At 36.5% G+C, this 19,133-nt stretch overlaps 1 protein-coding gene and 1 pseudogene across 13 annotated transcripts in view; both read left to right on the plus strand.

Moving 5' to 3' along the window:
* The window catches only part of LOC116862492 (intraflagellar transport protein 80 homolog), a 117,364-nt gene that overhangs the window by 63,567 nt on the left and 34,664 nt on the right, over nucleotides 1-19,133 (plus strand). For all 13 annotated transcript variants that reach the window (XM_032849802.1, XM_032849807.1, XM_032849811.1 and 10 more), the window contains 2 exons: nucleotides 1,841-2,020; nucleotides 14,791-14,909. In XM_032849802.1, coding sequence (XP_032705693.1) covers nucleotides 1,841-2,020; nucleotides 14,791-14,909 — 299 coding nt within the window. The remainder of the gene's footprint in view (nucleotides 1-1,840; nucleotides 2,021-14,790; nucleotides 14,910-19,133) is intronic.
* Nucleotides 12,811-13,264, plus strand: LOC116862495 (annotated as a pseudogene).

Raw genomic sequence — 19,133 nt, forward strand, 5'->3', positions numbered from 1 at the left:
TTTAGAATGACAGATGTGCCATAAGCCTAGTCCAATCTGTTTTGTATATTAACAATCAAGTCTCATTTGCCTATACCAACCACTTAATTTTTATGTAAAATAGTAGTCATGCAGGATTTCATAATACTGTTTGTCAAACACAAATAAGTTGATTTCATTTTATTGCCAGAAGCATATTGTTGGTATCCTTAATGTTCTTTGTCTTATTTTTAAAAAGATGATTTCAACTATTACATATATTCTTTTCTTGAACTTGCGCTTCTTAATTTTAGAAAAGGAAGTTTCTAACATTTTCATACTGCTGATGAAGTGAAAGTTGGTTCATTACCTTCTCCATGATAACTTTTTTATAGGCATTTCATTTTTATTTTTTTTTTAAAGATTTTATTTATTTGAGAGAGAGAGCATGAGAGGGTGAGGGTCAGAGGGAGAAGCAGACTCCCTGCTTAGCAGGGAGCCTAATGTGGGGACTCAACCCTGGGACTCCAGGATCATGACCTGAGCGAAAGACTTAACCAACTGAGCCACCCAGGTACCCTATAGGCCTTTTACTTAAGCAACAGGTAGAGGTTTAAAGGATGGTGGAAGGGAGTTGAAAAAAAGTGTCAGTGAGTGGAAAGAATCATTCAGCATATTTATTGTATATATGAACTTTATAGAGAATTTAAAGTCTTTTTTGATAATAGTGTGAATTAATGAATCTTTTTCTATATCTTTCCCATTTTCTCCACATTTTTTGGTCAGTGAGCCCATAGCTAACAATGAACACATTTGAAGCAGCAATATTGTACAACAAAATAAATACCCACCAAGAGCAACCAAAAAATCAACAACAACAAAAATCAAGACTTAATTTGACTTTGGGCTGTAAGGTTGGAAGAATGGGAAGAGAATGTATATCAGTTTAGTCAAATAAATAAATCATCCTTTTAGCAAATATGTATGTTGCATCTGAAAAAATGAAAGAAAATGCTTGTAATAGCATCTTTTTTTTTTAAGAGTTTATTTATTTATTTGACAGACAGAGATCACAAAGAGGCAGAGAGGCAGGCAGAGACAAAGAGGGGGAAGCAGGCTCCCTGCTGAGCAGAGAGCTGGATGTGAGGCTGAGGCTCAATCCCAGGATGCTGGGATCATGCCCTGAGCCGAAGGCAGAGGCTTTAACCAACTGAGCCACCCAGGTGCCCCTTGTAATAGCATCTTTTAAAAGTCTTTTTCTTACTGTCTTACACACACACACACACACACACAGAGTCTCTTTCATCCCAGTTAATGCTTATTGATGAGATAACTTTCTCAAAAAGGTAGTAGACGCTAGAAGAGGTTATATTTACTACATTATGAAAAAAAAAAACAAGAAAAGATCCATAACCTATCTTTCATGATTTAAAATGTATATCAGAGATGTCTTAGTTATATTGTGTGTTTAGTTTCAATTTTTTAGTGACACTATTGGAATATTAAAACCAATCTTTTAGATGTAGGGACTATAGAGATCCTTAAGAATTAATAGTAAGGTATCTTTTTTTCCTTCTATAGAGTCTTTGTATTTACCCGTTCAGTATTATTACTTAAAAATAATGATGCAAATGGAAATGGTATGGGTGTTTTGCAGTGCTTGAGAGATTTTACATATTTATATCGTATTCTACTATGTACTTTAAATATTACATCCATATCTTCTGTTCAGTACACATTTTAGTATGAAAAATATTAATTCTAGGATGAAGACACAGTCTTTTAAAAATTATCTTAAAATGTTAATGTATGCTCAATTTAAAACTTCTTTAAGATTTTTTTTTTCAGTATATCAATTTTTCTCTCATTCTTTCTTCTCCAGTGGTCATATGCTTTAGAAAAGCCCAACACTGGCAGCATATTTAACATCGCATGGTCAATTGATGGCACTCAGATTGCTGGAGCCTGTGGAAATGGGCATGTTGTTTTTGCACATGTGGTGGAGCAACGTTGGGAGTGGAAAAATTTTCAAGTAACATTAACTAAACGAAGAACCATGCAGGTATGATTATGTTCCATGGCTGATTAACCCTGCTTCTTCTCTCATCAGCTCACTATACAGAATATGGAATTATCTTCACTAAGTATATTTAAATCAAGTTTATAAAAATTCAGGCATATCGGAAATATTTTAACTATGCCATTAATGACTTTTTCATGACCTAAGGTTAAGAACCTCTCACCATTATAGAACCCTAGTGCCCACAGCTACTTTGTTGGTAGGGTTGAGGCAGGGATGGTGAAACTCAAAGCGTTTAGGGAATGTATGGATTCAGTTGAGGAAGTGGGGGAAGAAGCTGTGACAAGTTTGATCTAACCCCTCCAGTTAGGGGCTGACCCCATGGCAGGCCTAGCCTGCTAGTCACTGTCAGAGTTATATAATTTTATTTATTTATAATTGTAGAAGCTTATTTAACCTGATTTTTAAAAATTTTTTTTTCCTTTTAAGAATTACTTAAGGCAAGCCAAAGTGGGAAAATGGTAAGAAGTTTTTACTGGGAATTAGGGAGAGAAAAACAAGTACTTTTGGAGTAAAATAAGACAGGAAGGTTAGAATGTGGCAATGGGAGGTAGGTGGAAATGTTCAGGACTGAGAAGTCCAGTGGGAGGGGTTATCGATGCAATTGTAAGCTTCTTAAAGGCATAGTACTGTGTTCATTCAAGCCCAGTGTCTTACGTATGATAAATGCTCAACAAATATTTTAAAAGTTGGTTGGCAAAAGGTAGGAGGAAGAGGCCAAAGACTATGTGCCAGTGGCAAACCCTCTGCCAGAGAAAGGTGAACCTGTACCTTCTAAGTCTTCTTCCTCCTGTCTGTAACTGTTGCCTCTGTCTTCATATTCAGAATTCAGAGTATTATAATTATTTGGAAGCATATGTCTTGTAATTTCTAGGTCTACTCAAATATTCTTTAGCTTAAGTGTCCAGATTTTTTAATTTGAATAATATCACTAGATTAATAATAGTTAGCTCTACATTATAGTTTTTCTTTGTTCTGTTCACTTATCTTTAAATTTTTAAACTTTTTATTATGGAGAATTTAATACCTACACAGAAGTAGACAGAACAGTGTAATGAATCTCTAGGTACTCATCACCCAGCCCTAACAACCATCAACCCATGATCAAGCCTGCCCCATCCATGTCCGTATCTTTCTCCTTCCCCATTATTTTGAAGCCAATTCAGATATATTTTATCTGTAAAATTTTCAGTATACAACTAAAAGATAAGGACTCTTTTTTTTTTTAATATTTTATTTATTTATTTGACAGACAGAGATCACAAGAAGGCAGAGAGGCAGGCAGAGAGAGAGGAAGGAAGCAGGCTCCCTGCTGAGCAGAGCTCCCAGTGCCGGGCTCGATCCCAGGACTCTGGGATCATGACCCAAGCCGAAGGCAGAGGCTTTAACCCACTGAGCCACCCAGGTGTCCCAGGACTCTTTTAACATAAACAAAATACCATTATTGTACCTTAAAAATAATAATTCCTTAATATTATCAAATATCCCGGAAGTGATTAAATTTTCAGTCGTTTTCTACATGTCACATTTTTTAAAGTTAGTTTGAGTCAAGATCCAAAGTGGTTTACAAGTTGTAATTGGTTGACATGTCTTTAAGTCTCTTAATTTATAGATTCCCCTTCAATCTCTGTTTTTACTCCCTGCATTTTATTTGTTGAAGAAACCAAATTGGTTTGTCCAACAGAGTTTCCCACAGTCTGGACTTTACTGTTTGTTTCACTATGGTGTCGTTTGACATACTCCTCTGTCTTCTCCATTTCCTGTAAATTAGTTTTTGGATCTAGATGAGGTTATGTATAAATAGATATTGCTGTTAATTAACCTGGAAACCAAAACATTATTTATAGTATTGTATCTGTGACAAAGAAGGCATTGTGAGTTTTTTTTTTTTTTAATAAGATTTTATGTATTAATTTGAGAGAGAGAGTGCATGAGAGAGCACAAGCCAGGGAGAAGGGCAAAAGGAGACGGAGAAGCAGACTCCCTGCTGAACAGGGAGCCTGATGCAGGGTTCAAATCCAGGACCCCACGACCTGAGCTAAAGGCAGACACTTAACCGACTGAGTCTCCCAGGTGCCCCACATTGGGTGTTCTAATCAGTTGATTTGGGGACATGATTATTTTATTCACATAGTGCATGGGGAGCTAGCTAATATAGTAGTGCTAAAATAAATTCTAACCTTAATTTCAAAAATGTCCCAAGATGAGAATATATCTAGAAAGAGGAGTTTTTCTTACATAATAAAAAGGAGTCATCCTAGAGATTAGAGGATTTTTACACGAGATAAAGTGAACAGTGGAGGTGCTAAAATGACTTTTCTAATCCAAATTCCCTTTATACTTAAAATAATGTTTCTAAATAATCTTTCAGAGTTTTAGAACTAGAGCACTATTTTAATTTTTTTAAAGGTGCTTTGTTTTACTCTTTCAGTGATTATAAAACATTTGCGTTACACCTTTGCTAAGTTAGGCCTATTCAGTGTTTTTCTTAGAATACCTTCATTCACACATTCAACAGATATTTATGGAGTGATCCCTTCTTGCCAGCCCTTGGGGTAGGCAATGGGAAATGAAGTTGTGATGAAAATAAATTTGGTCCCTGTTCTCACGGAACCTCCTAGATTAGTATGTTGAAAAATCTCTCTCTCTTTTTTTTTTTTTCCCATAAATTCATGTCAAATTGAGTTAAGGTAAATAGTGAAGAAATAAGCTTATTTCTTCATGTGAAGTCGAGAAGTAGACAAGGCATTGTTGGATTCAGAGGCTTAAATGTCAACAAGATTTCATCATTTTCTCTTTCTTGACTTTCCTTTTCTCTGTATTGGCTTTATTTTTACAAAACCTCTCCCTCGTTTATGGCCTTGATAGTTCCAGGCTTACCTCTCTCAACTTCAAGTCCAACAAGAAGAGTGCTTTACTCTCCACAGTGATTCCAACAGAAGTCTCAGCATCAGGTCTCAATGTGTCAAGATTAGGTTGAGTGTATTTAGTTTGTGGGGGAGGATGAGTCAACCTTGTCTAAACCTCTTGGTTACTGAGAATAATGGAGAGAATGGTCCCCAAAGGAGAACCAGGGTATGTTTACCAGAGACGAGCATTTGATTCTGGGGAGTCAAAAACCAACACATTTCCACTATGGTTTATCCTTTGGCTGTTTACTACCATACTGTACTAGTTATCTTTTTTTGTTGCATAATAAATCACCCTAAAACTTAATGGCTTAAAATAACAACATTTGTTATTTCTCAGTTTCTGTGGGTCAGGAATCCAGGCATGGTTTAGAGAGGTTTTCTGGCTTAGAGTCTTTCATAAGGCTACAATCAAGGTGTTGGCTAGGGCTTTAGTCACATCTGAAGGCTCCACTAGGGGAGGATTTGCTTCTAAGCTCACTGACATGGTGTTGGCAGAATTCTGTTTACGATGATCTGTTGAACTGAAGGATTCAGTTTCTTGTTGACTGGAGGCCACTTTCAGTTCCTTATATGTAGCCTTTCCAAAGGGCAGCTGAAAACTTGGCAGCTTGCTTTATCAGAGCAAGCAAGTGAGAAGGGCCAGAGTGAGTGTAAGCAAGACATAAGTCACAGAGTCACAGTTTTTTATGCCCTGAACTGAGAAGTGACACCTCATCATTTTTACCATATTCTGTTCACTGAAAGCAGACTGCTAGATCCGATCCACACACAAGTGGAGAGACGTATCCACGGACGTGAATAACAGAAGGTGGAGAGCATTGAGAGCCACTTTACCAGCCAGTTTATATAACTAAAGCAGCTATTCTGTATGCAGTTGAAACCAAGCCCATCCCACCCTAAAAGAAAATAACTTAGATTCATCCACTTATTCCATCCAGTTCTAAATCTCTGGTCTAGAAAACTATAACTAACTGTGAATTTTATTTATTCTTCTTCCTTTCCAGCCCCCACCCCCCATATTGCTAACCTGCAGTGATGGGAAAACAGGATGACTATGATGAAAATAATTTGGAAAAGATGAGAGGGAAAACAACACATTGTTATTACCAGGTCCATAGCTAAAATCCAGCTGGCCAGGAATATACTGAGAACTCTTTTTCTTTGCAGTAGAGTTAGTTGCTTGGTTAATTTGGCAACCCTGGTGAGCTTTTCTGGGAAGATCTCCCACTTGGGAGCATTCCCTTTCTGGGGACTGTACATTAAGCAGCACTTAGTTTTGTTGTAAGGTGGAGGGGGGGCATGGATTGTCATAGGGACTGAACAATCACATTTTTGTGTGTGTGTTTGCCTGGTTTGGAGTTTCATAATTTCCTTAGAAATTTAGTAGACTGTTGGTTGGTTTGTTTTTTATCAATACAGAAACCAGGGATCATGTTGAGTCCAAATTGTTAAATACAGAGCTGGACCTGGCAGTTGCTACCTGGCAATACGCTTCATTTTTACCTGTCTCCCTGGACCTCAGCTTTTCTGTGTATGGTAACCTGGAGTGAGAAGTTTTCTTCCTCTGTCCTTTGCCTTCAGGCTGAATCTTAGTGGATGATGCTTTCTGAAAGAAATAGCTGATGTCTTTGTCAGGAAGAAATGCCTAGAAGGGAGAGAGTACTGGTGAAGGAGATGAAGCATTTCTCAGGTCTCCTCTTTACCTTTTTTTTCTCTCCTGCTCCTCTCAATTTAGCAAGGGGCACAGTTTTGGCTTTTCATAGTTGCCATAATTCAAGATTGAGTTTTAGTCACTCTGGCTTTTGTAAAGATAAGAATTAATAATAGAGTGATTTTGAGGATTAAATGAAATGATATATGTAAAACAAAAATAAATGGTAAGTATTGCTATGATTATATCTATGTATAGGATTAAATGAATATTCTGGAAATGTAGAAACAGAATTTTTGGGTTTATGTCAATCTGAGTAGTCTAAATATTGTGGTCAGGTAGAAGTATTAGGTGATACAAATATCAAGAGGCTAATCTTGGAAATGCCCCAAATTGAACAGAGTAAATGGGTGCATTTTAAAAATCTCTCCCTCTCCCTCTGCCCCTCCCCGCCAAATAAGTAAATGAAGTAAGTAAATAAATCTTTAAAAATAAAAATAAGTACATTGACTTTGTATCCTGCCACGTTGCTGAATTGTTGTATGAGATCTAGTAGTTTGGGGGTGGAGTCTTTTGGGTTTTCCATATAAAGAATCGTGTCATCTGCGAAGAGAGAGAGTTTGACTTCTTCATTGCCAATTTGGATACCATTTATTTCTCTTTGTTGTCTGATTGCTGTTCCTAGGACTTCTAATACTATGTTGAACAAGAGTGGTGAGAGTGGGCATCCTTGTCATGTTCCTGATCTCAACGGGAAGGCTGCAAGCTTTTTCCCATTGAGGATGATATTTGCTGTGGGTCTTTCATAGATAGATTTTATGAAGTTCAGGAATGTTCCCTCTATCCCTATACTTTGAAGCATTTTAATCAGGAACGGATGCTGAATTTTGTCAAATGCTTTTTCTGCATCAATTGAGAGGACCATGTGGTTCTTCTCTCTTCTCTTATTGATTTGTTCTATCACATTGATTGATTTGCGAATGTTGAACCATCCTTGTAGCCCAGGAATGAATCCCACCTGGTCATGGTGGATAATCTTTTTAATGTGCTGTTGGATCCTGTTTGCTAGGATCTTGTTGAGAATCTTAGCATCCATATTCATCAGTGATATTGGTCTGAAATTCTCTTTTTTGGTAGGGTCTTTGCCTGGTTTGGGGATCAAGGTAAAGCTGGCTTCATAGAAGGAATCTGGAAATTTTCCTTCTGCTTCAATTTTTTGAAACAGCTTCAGGAGAATAGGTGTTATTTCTTCTTTGAAACACTAACAATGAAAATACAGAAAGGGAAATTAGAGAATCGATTCCATTTACTATAGCACCAAGAACCATAAGATACCTGGGAGTAAACCTAACCAAAGAGGTAAAGGATCTGTACTCGAGGAACTACAGAACACTCATGAAAGAAATTGAAGAAGACACAAAAAGATGGAAGACCATTCCATGCTCTTGGATCGGAAGAATAAACATTGTTAAAATGTCTATACTGCCTAGAGCAATCTATACTTTTAATGCCATTCCGATCAAAATTCCACCGGTATTTTTCAAAGAGCAAATAATCCAAAATTGGAGCAAATAATCCAAAAATTTGTATGGAATCAGAAGAGACCCCGAATCCTAGAAGAGAATATAGGCAGTAACCGAATCGCTAAGGAAATGTTGAAAAACAAAAATAAAACTGGGGGCATCACGTTACCTGATTTCAAGCTTTACTACAAAGCTGTGATCACCAAGACAGCCTGGTACTGGCATAAAAACAGACACATAGACCAGTGGAACAGAGTAGAGAGCCCAGATATGGGCCCTCAACTCTATGGTCAAATAATCTTCGACAAAACAGGAAAAAATATACAGTGGAAAAAAGACAGTCTCTTCAATAAATTGTTCTGGGGGCGCCTGGGTGGCTCAGTAGGTTAAAGCCTCTGCCTTCGGCTCAGGTCATGATCCCAGGGTCCTGGGATCGAGTCCCACGTCGGGCTCTCTGCTCTGCGGGGAGCCTGCTTCCTCCTCTCTCTCTGCCTGCCTCTCTGCCTACTTGTGATCTTTGTCTGTCAAATGAATAAATAAAATCTTTAAAAAAAATAAATTGTGCTGAGAAAACTGGACAGCTATATGTAGAAGAATGAAACTCGACCATTCTCTTACACCGTACACAAAAATATACTCAAAATGGATAAAAGACCTCAACATGAGACAGGAATCCATCAGAATCCTAGAGGAGAACATAGGCAGTAACCTCTTCGATATCAGCCACAGCAACTTCTTTCAAGATAGGTCTCCAAAGGCAAAGGAAACAAAAGAGAAAATGAACTTTTGGGACTACATCAAAATCAAAAGTTTCTGCACAGCAAAGGAAACAGTCAACAAAACAAAGAGGCAACCCACGGAATGGGAGAAGATATTTGCAAATGACAGTACAGACAAAAAGTTGATATCCAGGATCTATAAAGAACTCCTCAAACTCACACAAAACAGACAGTCATATCAAAAAATGGCCAGAAGATATGAACAGACACTTCTCCAATGAAGACATACAAATGGCTATCAGACACATGAAAAAATGTTCATCATCACTAGCCATCAGGGAGATTCAAATTAAAACCACATTGAGATACCACCTTACACCACTTAGAATGGCCAAAATTAGCAAGATAGGAAACAACGTGTGTTGGAGGGGATGTGGAAAAAGGGGAACCCTCTTACACTGTTGGTGGGAATGCAAGTTGGTGCAGCCACTTTGGAGAACAGTGTGGAGATTCCTTAAGAAATTAAAAACAGAGCTTCCCTATGACCCTGCAATTACACTACTGGGTATTTACCCCAAAGATACAGATGTAGTGAAAAGAAGGGCCATCTGTACCCCAATGTTTATAGCAGCAATGGCCACGGTCGCCAAACTGTGGAAAGAACCCAGATGCCCTTCAACGGACGAATGGATAAGGAAGATGTGGTCCATATACACTATGGAGTATTATGCCTCCATCAGAAAGGATGAATACCCAACTTTTGTATCAACATGGATGGGACTGGAAGAGATTATGCTGAGTGAAATAAGTCAAGCAGAGAGAGTCAATTATCATATGGTTTCACTTATTTGTGGAGCATAACAAATAGCATGGAGGACAAGCGGAGTTAGAGAGGAGAAGGGAGTTGAGGGAAATTGGAAGGGGAGGTGAACCATGAGAGACTATGGACTCTGAAAAACAATCTGAGGGTTTTGAAGGGGCGGGGGGTGGGAGGTTGGGGGAACCAGGTGGTGGGTATTGGAGAGGGCACGGATTGCATGGAGCACTGGGTGTGGTGCAAAAACAATGAATACTGTTACGCTGAAAATAAATTTTAAAAATTAAAAAAAAAAGTCATGATCATCAAACTAAAAATGATTTAATTAATGAAAAATAAAAATAAGTAAGTACATAAATCTTTAAATCTTTTTTTAATCTTTAAATCTTCAAAAAAATAAATATTTGGCACAGAACCTTTCTGATGTGGGATTTAACATAGTTTTGAAATTATAACCAAAATTGTCAGGGTGTTTTGTTAATATGGCTGAGATGTTTTATTCCTTTTTAGTTCTAGTGTTCTAGGTTCACAAAAAAGCGAGTCCCCGCATTGGATGCTTTAGGCAAATATGAATTTTAAGAAACCTATTTGTAGTTGAATAATGGCAGAGGCTTATACAATTGTACTGTTAAAATATTGAATTTCCCCAAACTGGTATTAACAGCTAGTTTGTTTCACTGCGTATCATGTTGCTATAAAGAAACAACCATATAACTTCCTTTAAAAACTTTCATTCCATTCCATTAGCTTTAAAATGTTTTTTTTTTAAGATGTTATTTATTTATTTGACAGACAGAGATTACAAGTAGGCAGAGAGGCAGGCAGAGAGAGGAGGAAGCAGGCTCCCTGCTGAGCAGAGAGCCCGATGTGGGGCTCGATCCCAGGACCCTGGGATCATGACCTGAGCCGAAGGCAGAGGCTTTAACCCACTGAGCCACCCAGGCACCCCAGCTTTAAAATGTTTTTAAGAGAGGATGGTATTATGGGCTTTTAAAAAAGTTTGTAGATTTCTGGTTAAGATGGTATCATTAAGTTCACACTTGGGAGAGAGACTTACCTGTGACTCCAAAGAGATTAATAATATATGAAATACATGTATTTTTAAAAAGACTTATCTCAGGACACCTGGGTGGCTCAGTCAGTTAAGCCTCTACTTTTGACTCAGGTCATGATCCTAGGGCCCTGGGATCAAGTCCCGCATTGGGCTCCTTGCTTGGTGGGGAGCCTGCTTCTCCCTCTGCCTCTGCCTGCCTTTCCCCCTGCTTGTGCGTGCTCATGCTCCCTCTCTCTCTCTCTCTCTCTCTCTCTGGCAAATAAATAAGTAAAATCTTAAAAAATAAAATAAAAATAAAAAGACTTTTCTGGACTCAAAAACAAGGTAAACATCTCTGTGCAGCAGAAAGGGAACAAAAATGGAGACTGTGGAGTGAAGTCTCTGACCTGCTGGACTCCTGGTCCAGAAGCAGAGTGGGAAAGGCAGGGAGGAGAGTGGCTCTGCTAGCCAATGGAACTAAAAGTACTTGAAGTAACAAGTGGCCAGATTTAGGTCTCTTTAAAATCAGAGCATGGGGATCTGCAAGGTAGTTGTCTTCTCCCCTTCATGAAAGACCTCAAAAAGCCTTGGATTTAAAGAGAGACTTGCAGAGATGCCTCCTGCAGTCATGGCCTGCTTGGTTCTAGGGGATCCATTCTCTTAGCCCTGGGGTTGTGTAGTATGCAACCTGCAGTATACATCCATGGCTTTGCAGACACAACTCAGCCTTCTTACTGAAAGCCCTCTTCACATTTTTGTTTCAAGTCAAAATTGGCTGATTCCTGAGAGCAATGTTTCTTCTACAGACTTCTCAAGTAGAAGTGTTTTCCCTCTTTATGCCAGGTATTACTGGGTCTAGAGACGGAGTGGATGTCTTCCTTATCCTTCATTGCTGATTTCAGGCCACAATAATTTCTTCTTCCCTGAACAACATCAATCCTTTGAAGCACCTATGATCAGAGTACTCCCCCTTTTGCAGTCATTTCCCCTACTCACTGAAGAGTGAAGCAAATGTATCAGTGTCTTTTTCTTTAATATAGTCCAACATTGCTGTTTTGTAGTAAGACTTTTAAAAAGTGTCCAAAAGATTAAACTGTTTATTTTATCATAACCATAGTAGCATTTCACATTTCTCTAGTTGTTTCCTCAATATATCTTTCTATGATAACAGGTCCCACTTCTCCAGTTATTTTCTGAATACATACTTATATAGTTGGTTTGTTAATGTCAGGAAACAAAGTCTCACTTTGCATTTAGTTGATTTGTGTCTTCAGTCTTTTTAAATCTGAAACAATTTCTTCTCTTTCTTACTTGCTTAAGAAGCCAGGTGGTTTGTTCTGTTGAATTTTTCACATTTTCCCGTTTGCATTTCTATGGTGTGATTCCATTTAATGTGTTCATCTAACCCCTGTATTTCCTGTAAACTGGTTATTAGATTTAGAGCCCTGATAAGGATAAAGAACACTTTGTAATCAATGCTGTGGACTTCCTGTTACATCACATCAAGAGACAACATATGTCAGCTTAGCTCTCTTTTAGTGATGCTGTGGTTAATATGTTCAGGTATTGTAAGTCTTGATTCATCAATCATTTAAAAAAGTCTGAAGAGCTCTTTAGGCTTTTACTTTAATATTTTTAGCAGCCATTGATAATACTTGTCTAGAACCATATTTCACTGGGATTTGCAAAATGGTGATCTTGTAATCCTACCATTCCTAACACGTTTATTAGCTAAAGTTCTTCCGTGAGACACTGCCTTTTCAACCATTTGGTTACCCTGAGGTGAAATAGTTATGAAGTTATCTTCTGTATTTTCCAACTTTCAAATAATGAGTTGATTTCCCCATGAATGTTGTTGTTGATGATGATGTTGTCATTATAAACTTGCAGATTTTAACATTTTAGAGAACCGTTATTTAATGCTCAAATGGTCCCATCTTTGGCCTGTCTTACATTATATATATATATGCGTACATACATATATATTAAACTATACCCCAAAATACAGTTTAAAATAACAACATCAATTAATATGTTATGAATAGTGTTTTGGGTTTCTTGCTTTGTTTCTGTAACATAAACAAATCCATATATCACAGGTAGGGCCCATCCCCAACTCCTCAGAGCTCCTATTATTTATGTGCCTAGCAAGTGCCCCAGAAGCTGCCCCATCGCAGGGTGATGATGGACAGGAAGATGGCATCTGCTGGCAGGGTCATTCCAGTAGTCAAGCTACATACTCCATTAATATGGTACTCTGACAGAAGAGACAATCCTAAACCCAGTGTATCAGAAGTTTCAGATCAGCAGGACTACCATCCCACTCTTCTTCAATTTCACAGCATTCTAAAGGGAGTAAATCACCAGATTTGCATGCATCAGGGTCCACCAGACACTGCAGAAATAATGAAAATATTACCTCAGAAATACAGAAAGAAGCTTGTATCTCAAGAAGAAATTGAATTTATCCTACGTGGAGGTCCAGAATAATCACTAACAATATGGCTGCTGTTTGTCATCAGACAAAATAATGGTCTTTACAATAAAGGACTTCTAATGTGGCACATGAAAATTTATACAATAAACAACTTAAATAAATAGTGTGTAAAAAAATAAAATATTGGAAATTTAGATACTTACATCTCCCTGTGTAGGTATCCTGGTCAGCTTCTCCATAAGCTTACCTAATTGTTTATATACTGATTAAAGTATTCATTTAAGAAAAAAAAAACAAATCCATATATCTTCATATCCTTCCCTTCATGAGATGAAAGGTTTTATACTGTACACATTGTTTTGCATCTTGCATTTTTCACCTTACACTATATCCTGGAGATCACTCTATAGATCTTCTTTCTTTTTGGAGCTGTATAGCATTCCACTTTGCGAGTATGCCATAGTTTATTTGGTCTATCCCTTACTGATAGACATTTGGGCTGTTTCCAGTTTTTTGCTATTACCAATAGAGCTGTAGATAGTTACAGCATTTCATGTGCGTGTTATTTCATGATTTTGCTTATTTGTCTTTGCAATAGAATTCTAGAAGTAAGATTGCTGGGTCGAGGAATATATGTATGTGTAATTTTGCTATCTATCATGGTGGTAGTTTTGTGGGGATGGGAGTTGAAGAGCAGATAATAAAAATATAATATGCCTTATAGGTATAAGTGCTTTGAAGAAGTACTTAAAAGAAGTTTGACTTTATCTTTTAATCTTTTTTCCATACCATTTCTATAGTTGTCACATTTTATTTAGAAAGATGATAACATTTTGAGGGGAATTTTAAAAAATTCTAACTTCTAGATACAATTAATCTCTTTTTCTCTACTTTCACCTTTTACTACAATGTCCGACCCATTCTGGTATTGACAAGAGATTAGATAAATTTAGCTTGCTCGACGTTTTTCTTAATTTGTTGCAGATTGTCCATCAACTTCAAGGTTGTAAGCAGATACTGCCAAGGGTTAAAATCCTTGCAAACCATTTTTATAATGGTTTGACTATCATAAGTAAAATTTTTATTTGTTTGTTGGTACTTAGCTTCCTTATATATTATCTCTATGTTTTAACATATGGAAATACTTGTGCGCCTCTGTGCAACTTGACTTCTTCACTGTGCAGCTGTGCAGCTTTACTAATACCTACCACTCCATTTTGATTTTTTTAAATTATTATATCGCTTTTTGTAAGAACTTAAGTTTTAAAGTAAGACCTAGCCCTAAAAAGAGATATTCTTACTGTTTGGGTAGAAATCATATAGTCTCTTTCCAACTCCTATATGCCATATATATTATTTACTATATCTCAGTGTTACAGCATTTTTCACCTTATTTCCCCATTGCTACATTGACATTCAGATTGGCTTTCAGGTTAGAAATCTACATTTCTAAAGTTTTTTTATGTCTCTCTTTTGTTAGTTGACTTTTATACAAACCAAGTATGTTGTCTTATGGCTAGTTCCTACTGAACTCTTTTTTATATGATTAGGTAATCTAGAGTGCATTGAATTTTATGCTTCAAAATCTTGCTAACTTACCTAATTAAAATGCTGATGTATTTTAATGTTGTTTGTTGGTATTTCATTTTTCCTTGTTTAGGTTCGCAATGTTCTTAATGATGCAGTGGATTTACTGGAATTCCGTGATAGAGTCATTAAAGCATCTTTGAACTATGCACACTTAGTTGTTTCAACGTCTCTTCAATGTTATGTGTTCTCGTAAGCATCTTGCATTTCTTAAAAATTCAGAGTTTTGTCTGTGATGAGGAAATTTATTTTCAGCCTTTCCTATCAACATGGTTTGGTTCTAAATTTAATTTTCTTAAAACCTCGCTTATCCTCACTTACTCCCAATCAAGAAGTGATTTTAAAATGAGCTATAGCCAATGAAAATAAATCTAATAAGGGTGTGCATCAGAGGTTAATAATCATTTTTGTAATAGAAATACTTTCTCTGAGAGTGTTTACTCTTTCTTTACTCACAGTCTTAAGGAATTTAGTATAACTTGATTTCAGAGTCTGTAGGAACAGCTGATAATTGTTAGGAAAAGGACCCACCTAGCCACTGGAAGAGAGGGAACAGCTAACAGCCTGACAACGGCTAAAAGATGTTCAATAGAGACACAATGAGGTATTCAGGCTTAGTGTAATAGCCTAGGGTAATCATGGATGTTCATACTGAAGATACAGAGTTGCCCAGAGATGATGAAGGAAAATATATTCAATCTGCTTTTTAGAAAGCAGGGAATAATTTCAGTACACCCGAGAAACTTGTGCCTAAAACAAATATACTTGGTATTTTTCAAAATGTAACTCAGTATGTGCTGATGAATGTTGAACTAGCTTTCTGGAAATAAACAAACCTGATTTTTCAGTGTTTGCCTGTTTCTGTAATGTAAATACTTCTACCAAGGCTGATTTCAAGATACCAGTATGATGTCACTGAAAGCAGAATTGAAAAGAGATGCGCAGTAGCAAGCCATTATATAGAATTGCCACCATATAGATACAACAGATGTAAATAATCTCAAGTGCATAGATAATAGTAAAATGTAGTAAGATTATCTGGAAGTAATAGGTTTGGAGCACTTATCTTTGTTTTGAATATAATTTGCTTAGTTATAAGTTTATATAATTTAATTTTAAATAATAGCTCTGTTAAACAGTTGGTTTGCAGAATTCCTGAAAATATACCAGTTGGTACAAGCTGGCTCTAAGCATGCCCCCAGCTGACTTCTCAACTATCCAGGAAACTCAAGTCACCACTATGTTACTTTCCTGAGTTGTGAATAGTTAAGGATTGTTTTTTACATTCTGTGCTTATATTTATAACATCATGTGATTATAGTTTAATCATTGGATATAAAATTGAAGATAAGGACTATATATGTGTCTTATTCACAACTAGACACCCAGTATCCAGCACTGTACTGTGTTCACCATGTATAGGTACTTAATGAAAAAAAATTCTTGGATGAATAAATGAATCAAAAAACAAAGTATAGTGGTATCTTGGATTCCTAAGCCCAGTAGTACACAACACAAAGGTATCCAATATGATTAACAATAACACTTACTACAACTATATATTAAAAATTCTCACTCACTATATGTAAATCTGCTACTAATCAGAATCTGCAACTTAGGACAGCAGTCAAGAATTAAATGGAAGAAGCAGAGAAGAGGGGATAAAGAAACAGGTGGCTCAATTTAAGTTATAATATAACTTAATCTAATATAATTTAAATTAATATAAGAAAATTTTTTCTCATATGAATGAGAAGGAGCAACAATAAGACTCGGGAAAGTCAAGAAAGATACTAAGTTAAATAGTTGCTATATAGGGGAGAGACTATAGAATGTGAAGAAATTTCACAATCACTTAGTGCACATAGTCATTTGAATAATTAATTTTCATGGAGTTGAGGAAAAATAGAGAAGATCTCTTCAATTTAGGGTTTGTTTGAAGAAAGGTAGGGTTCTTAACTACCCCAAATGATGGGTTTATTCTGCTAGCTTTAGTGGCAATGATGTAATGTTTGAATCCATAGGATTAGTATCATGTGTTACTTGTATTAGAAAAACTGCTTTTTAAAATACTTAAGAAAAGTTTGGCAGTTATGATTTAATTTTTTTATCACCCTACTTTTCATATATTAGTTAATATGTGGCAAAATATAAGACTGCTTTTCTTCTTTTCTGACTTAGACATGCCTTCCCTCTCTTGTCAAGACATTTACTAAGGTACAAAATTATTTATTAAAGTGAAATACCAGGTAGTGGGAATGAGGTAGTGCTGAGACCTATCATCACCAAAATATATTTCATTAAATTAAAAAAACTGCTAGCATTTTTATTTTATTTATGTATTAAAGATTTTATTTTTAAGTAAACTCTAAACCCAATGTGGGGTTCAGCCTCACAACTCTGAGATCAAGAATCATATCCTCTACTGACTGAGCCAGCCAGGGGCCCCAGAACACCTACTAGTATTTTAAATAACAACTATTGTTTATTGAGCACTATTATACTGTCTTTATGGTCATGGTCTAATTTACCCTGTGTGTTGAATATTATTATTATTTCCGTTTTACAAGATGAAGAAACTAACGGATATACAGAGTATTTAAGTAACTGACCTTAGGTCAAATTACTAAACTTCCTTACTAAAGGAAGAGCTGGGGTTTGACCCCCAGTTCTTGATAACTGTTACCCCTTTTTAGTAATAAAAATGTAATTTTTAAAACAAGCATGTAAGCAATATAGTGGTTTATATGAAAAGAAGTTCCAGAAAAAGTAAATAATACATAAGTGTTCTATGTTAAATTTTCATTTGATTTTTCAAATAATTTTTTAGAATTTAGAATTCAAATAATTTTTAGAAAATTGCTCCTATTCATCAGTGTGGCTTAGGGCAGACATATATATCCCAGTTGTCATAAATACCAGATATTTTGCAGGGGGACTTTAAAAAACCTCACAATCAGGCACCTGGGTGGCTCAATTAGTTAAGCAGCTGCCTTCGACTCAGGTCATTATCCCAGGGCCCTGGGATGGAGCCCTGCATCAATGGAGAGCCTGCATCTCCCTCTCCCTCTGCCTGCCACTTTGCCTTCTTGTGCTCTCTACCTCTCTGTCAAATAAATAAATAAAATCTTAAAAAAAAAAACAAAAAACAAAACAAACAGGGGCGCCTGGGTGGCTCAGTGGGTTAAAGCCTCTGCCTTCAGCTCAGGTCATGATCCCAGGGTCCTGGGATCGAGCCCCACGTCGGGCTCTCTGCTCCGTGGGGAGCCTGCTTCCTCCCCTCTCTCTGCCTACCTCTCTGCCTGCTTGTGATTTCTCTCTCTCTGTCAAATAAATAATAATAGTAAAAAAAACCTCACAATCACTATTATCAAAGACTGAAGGTTAATTCTAATGACTACATAAATGAAACATGCTATGGTATCTTTTCTAAAGTACAAAGCACATATCTTTATCATACCTGTGAACACCAGGCTTACTAATTATTTGTAGTTTATTCATTGTTTTGCTTTGTGCATGCATTTACTTATTGAAATGCATTTACTTACTGGCATTAGCCAGTATTAATTTCCCATCAGTGTGCCTACTTACTGCAGCCTTCCCCTTCCCACACTTTCTGGATCTGAATATGAGGTTTAATCTGATTTAAAGAATTGGCTTCATGAAAATAATTGAGAGGAATTCAGAATATATAAGAGTAATAAAACATTTTAAATGTGAAATTTTGATGACTTGGGGTGGTTTTCAGTTTGTAAATGTTCTCTCCCTCTTGCCTATCTTTGAATCCTATTACACTGTAGAAACCAAAGGAGTTATTTGTTCATTTATTTATCCATTCATTCAATAAGCATGGTTATAACTTACATTTATACAGTATTTTAGTTTACAGAATGCTTCACAGAAATCTTCATTTGGACCAACAGTAACATTGGGAGACCTGCAGGAAAAATGCTCATATTCATTATTGTTATTATAGTTTCTGTTTGTCCAAGATCTACTATATAACAGGCAGTTAGCTAGGCACTTTAGGTGAGTCACCATTATCTTCATTTTACAAATAAGGAAACTGATTCTTAGGAGATTAATCTTATTAAGATCATATAGCCGACAGGTGGTGCAACCAGATCGCTAATCCTGATCTGGCTAGCCAAAAATGTGTCCTTTCTTCCCGGAGCCATACCATTACTGTTTATCAGATGAGAAACGTAAGATGACTTGCCCAAATCACAGAGCTAATAAATGACAGAATATGTACTTAGGATTCCTCAATTCACATATTGTGATACCTAGAATAAACATTTGTTGAACATTTACTATTGAATACTTATTACTTACCCAGAGTTTGATTTCTAGTCAGGGATACAGACATGTAAGTGAATGATATCAGAACAATGTGCCTAGTGCTATAATAGAAAT

The sequence above is a fragment of the Lontra canadensis genome, unplaced genomic scaffold, assembly GCF_010015895.1.
Source record: "Lontra canadensis isolate GAN:19392208 unplaced genomic scaffold, GSC_riverotter_1.0 scaffold249, whole genome shotgun sequence".
NCBI classification, from domain to species: domain Eukaryota; kingdom Metazoa; phylum Chordata; class Mammalia; order Carnivora; family Mustelidae; genus Lontra; species Lontra canadensis.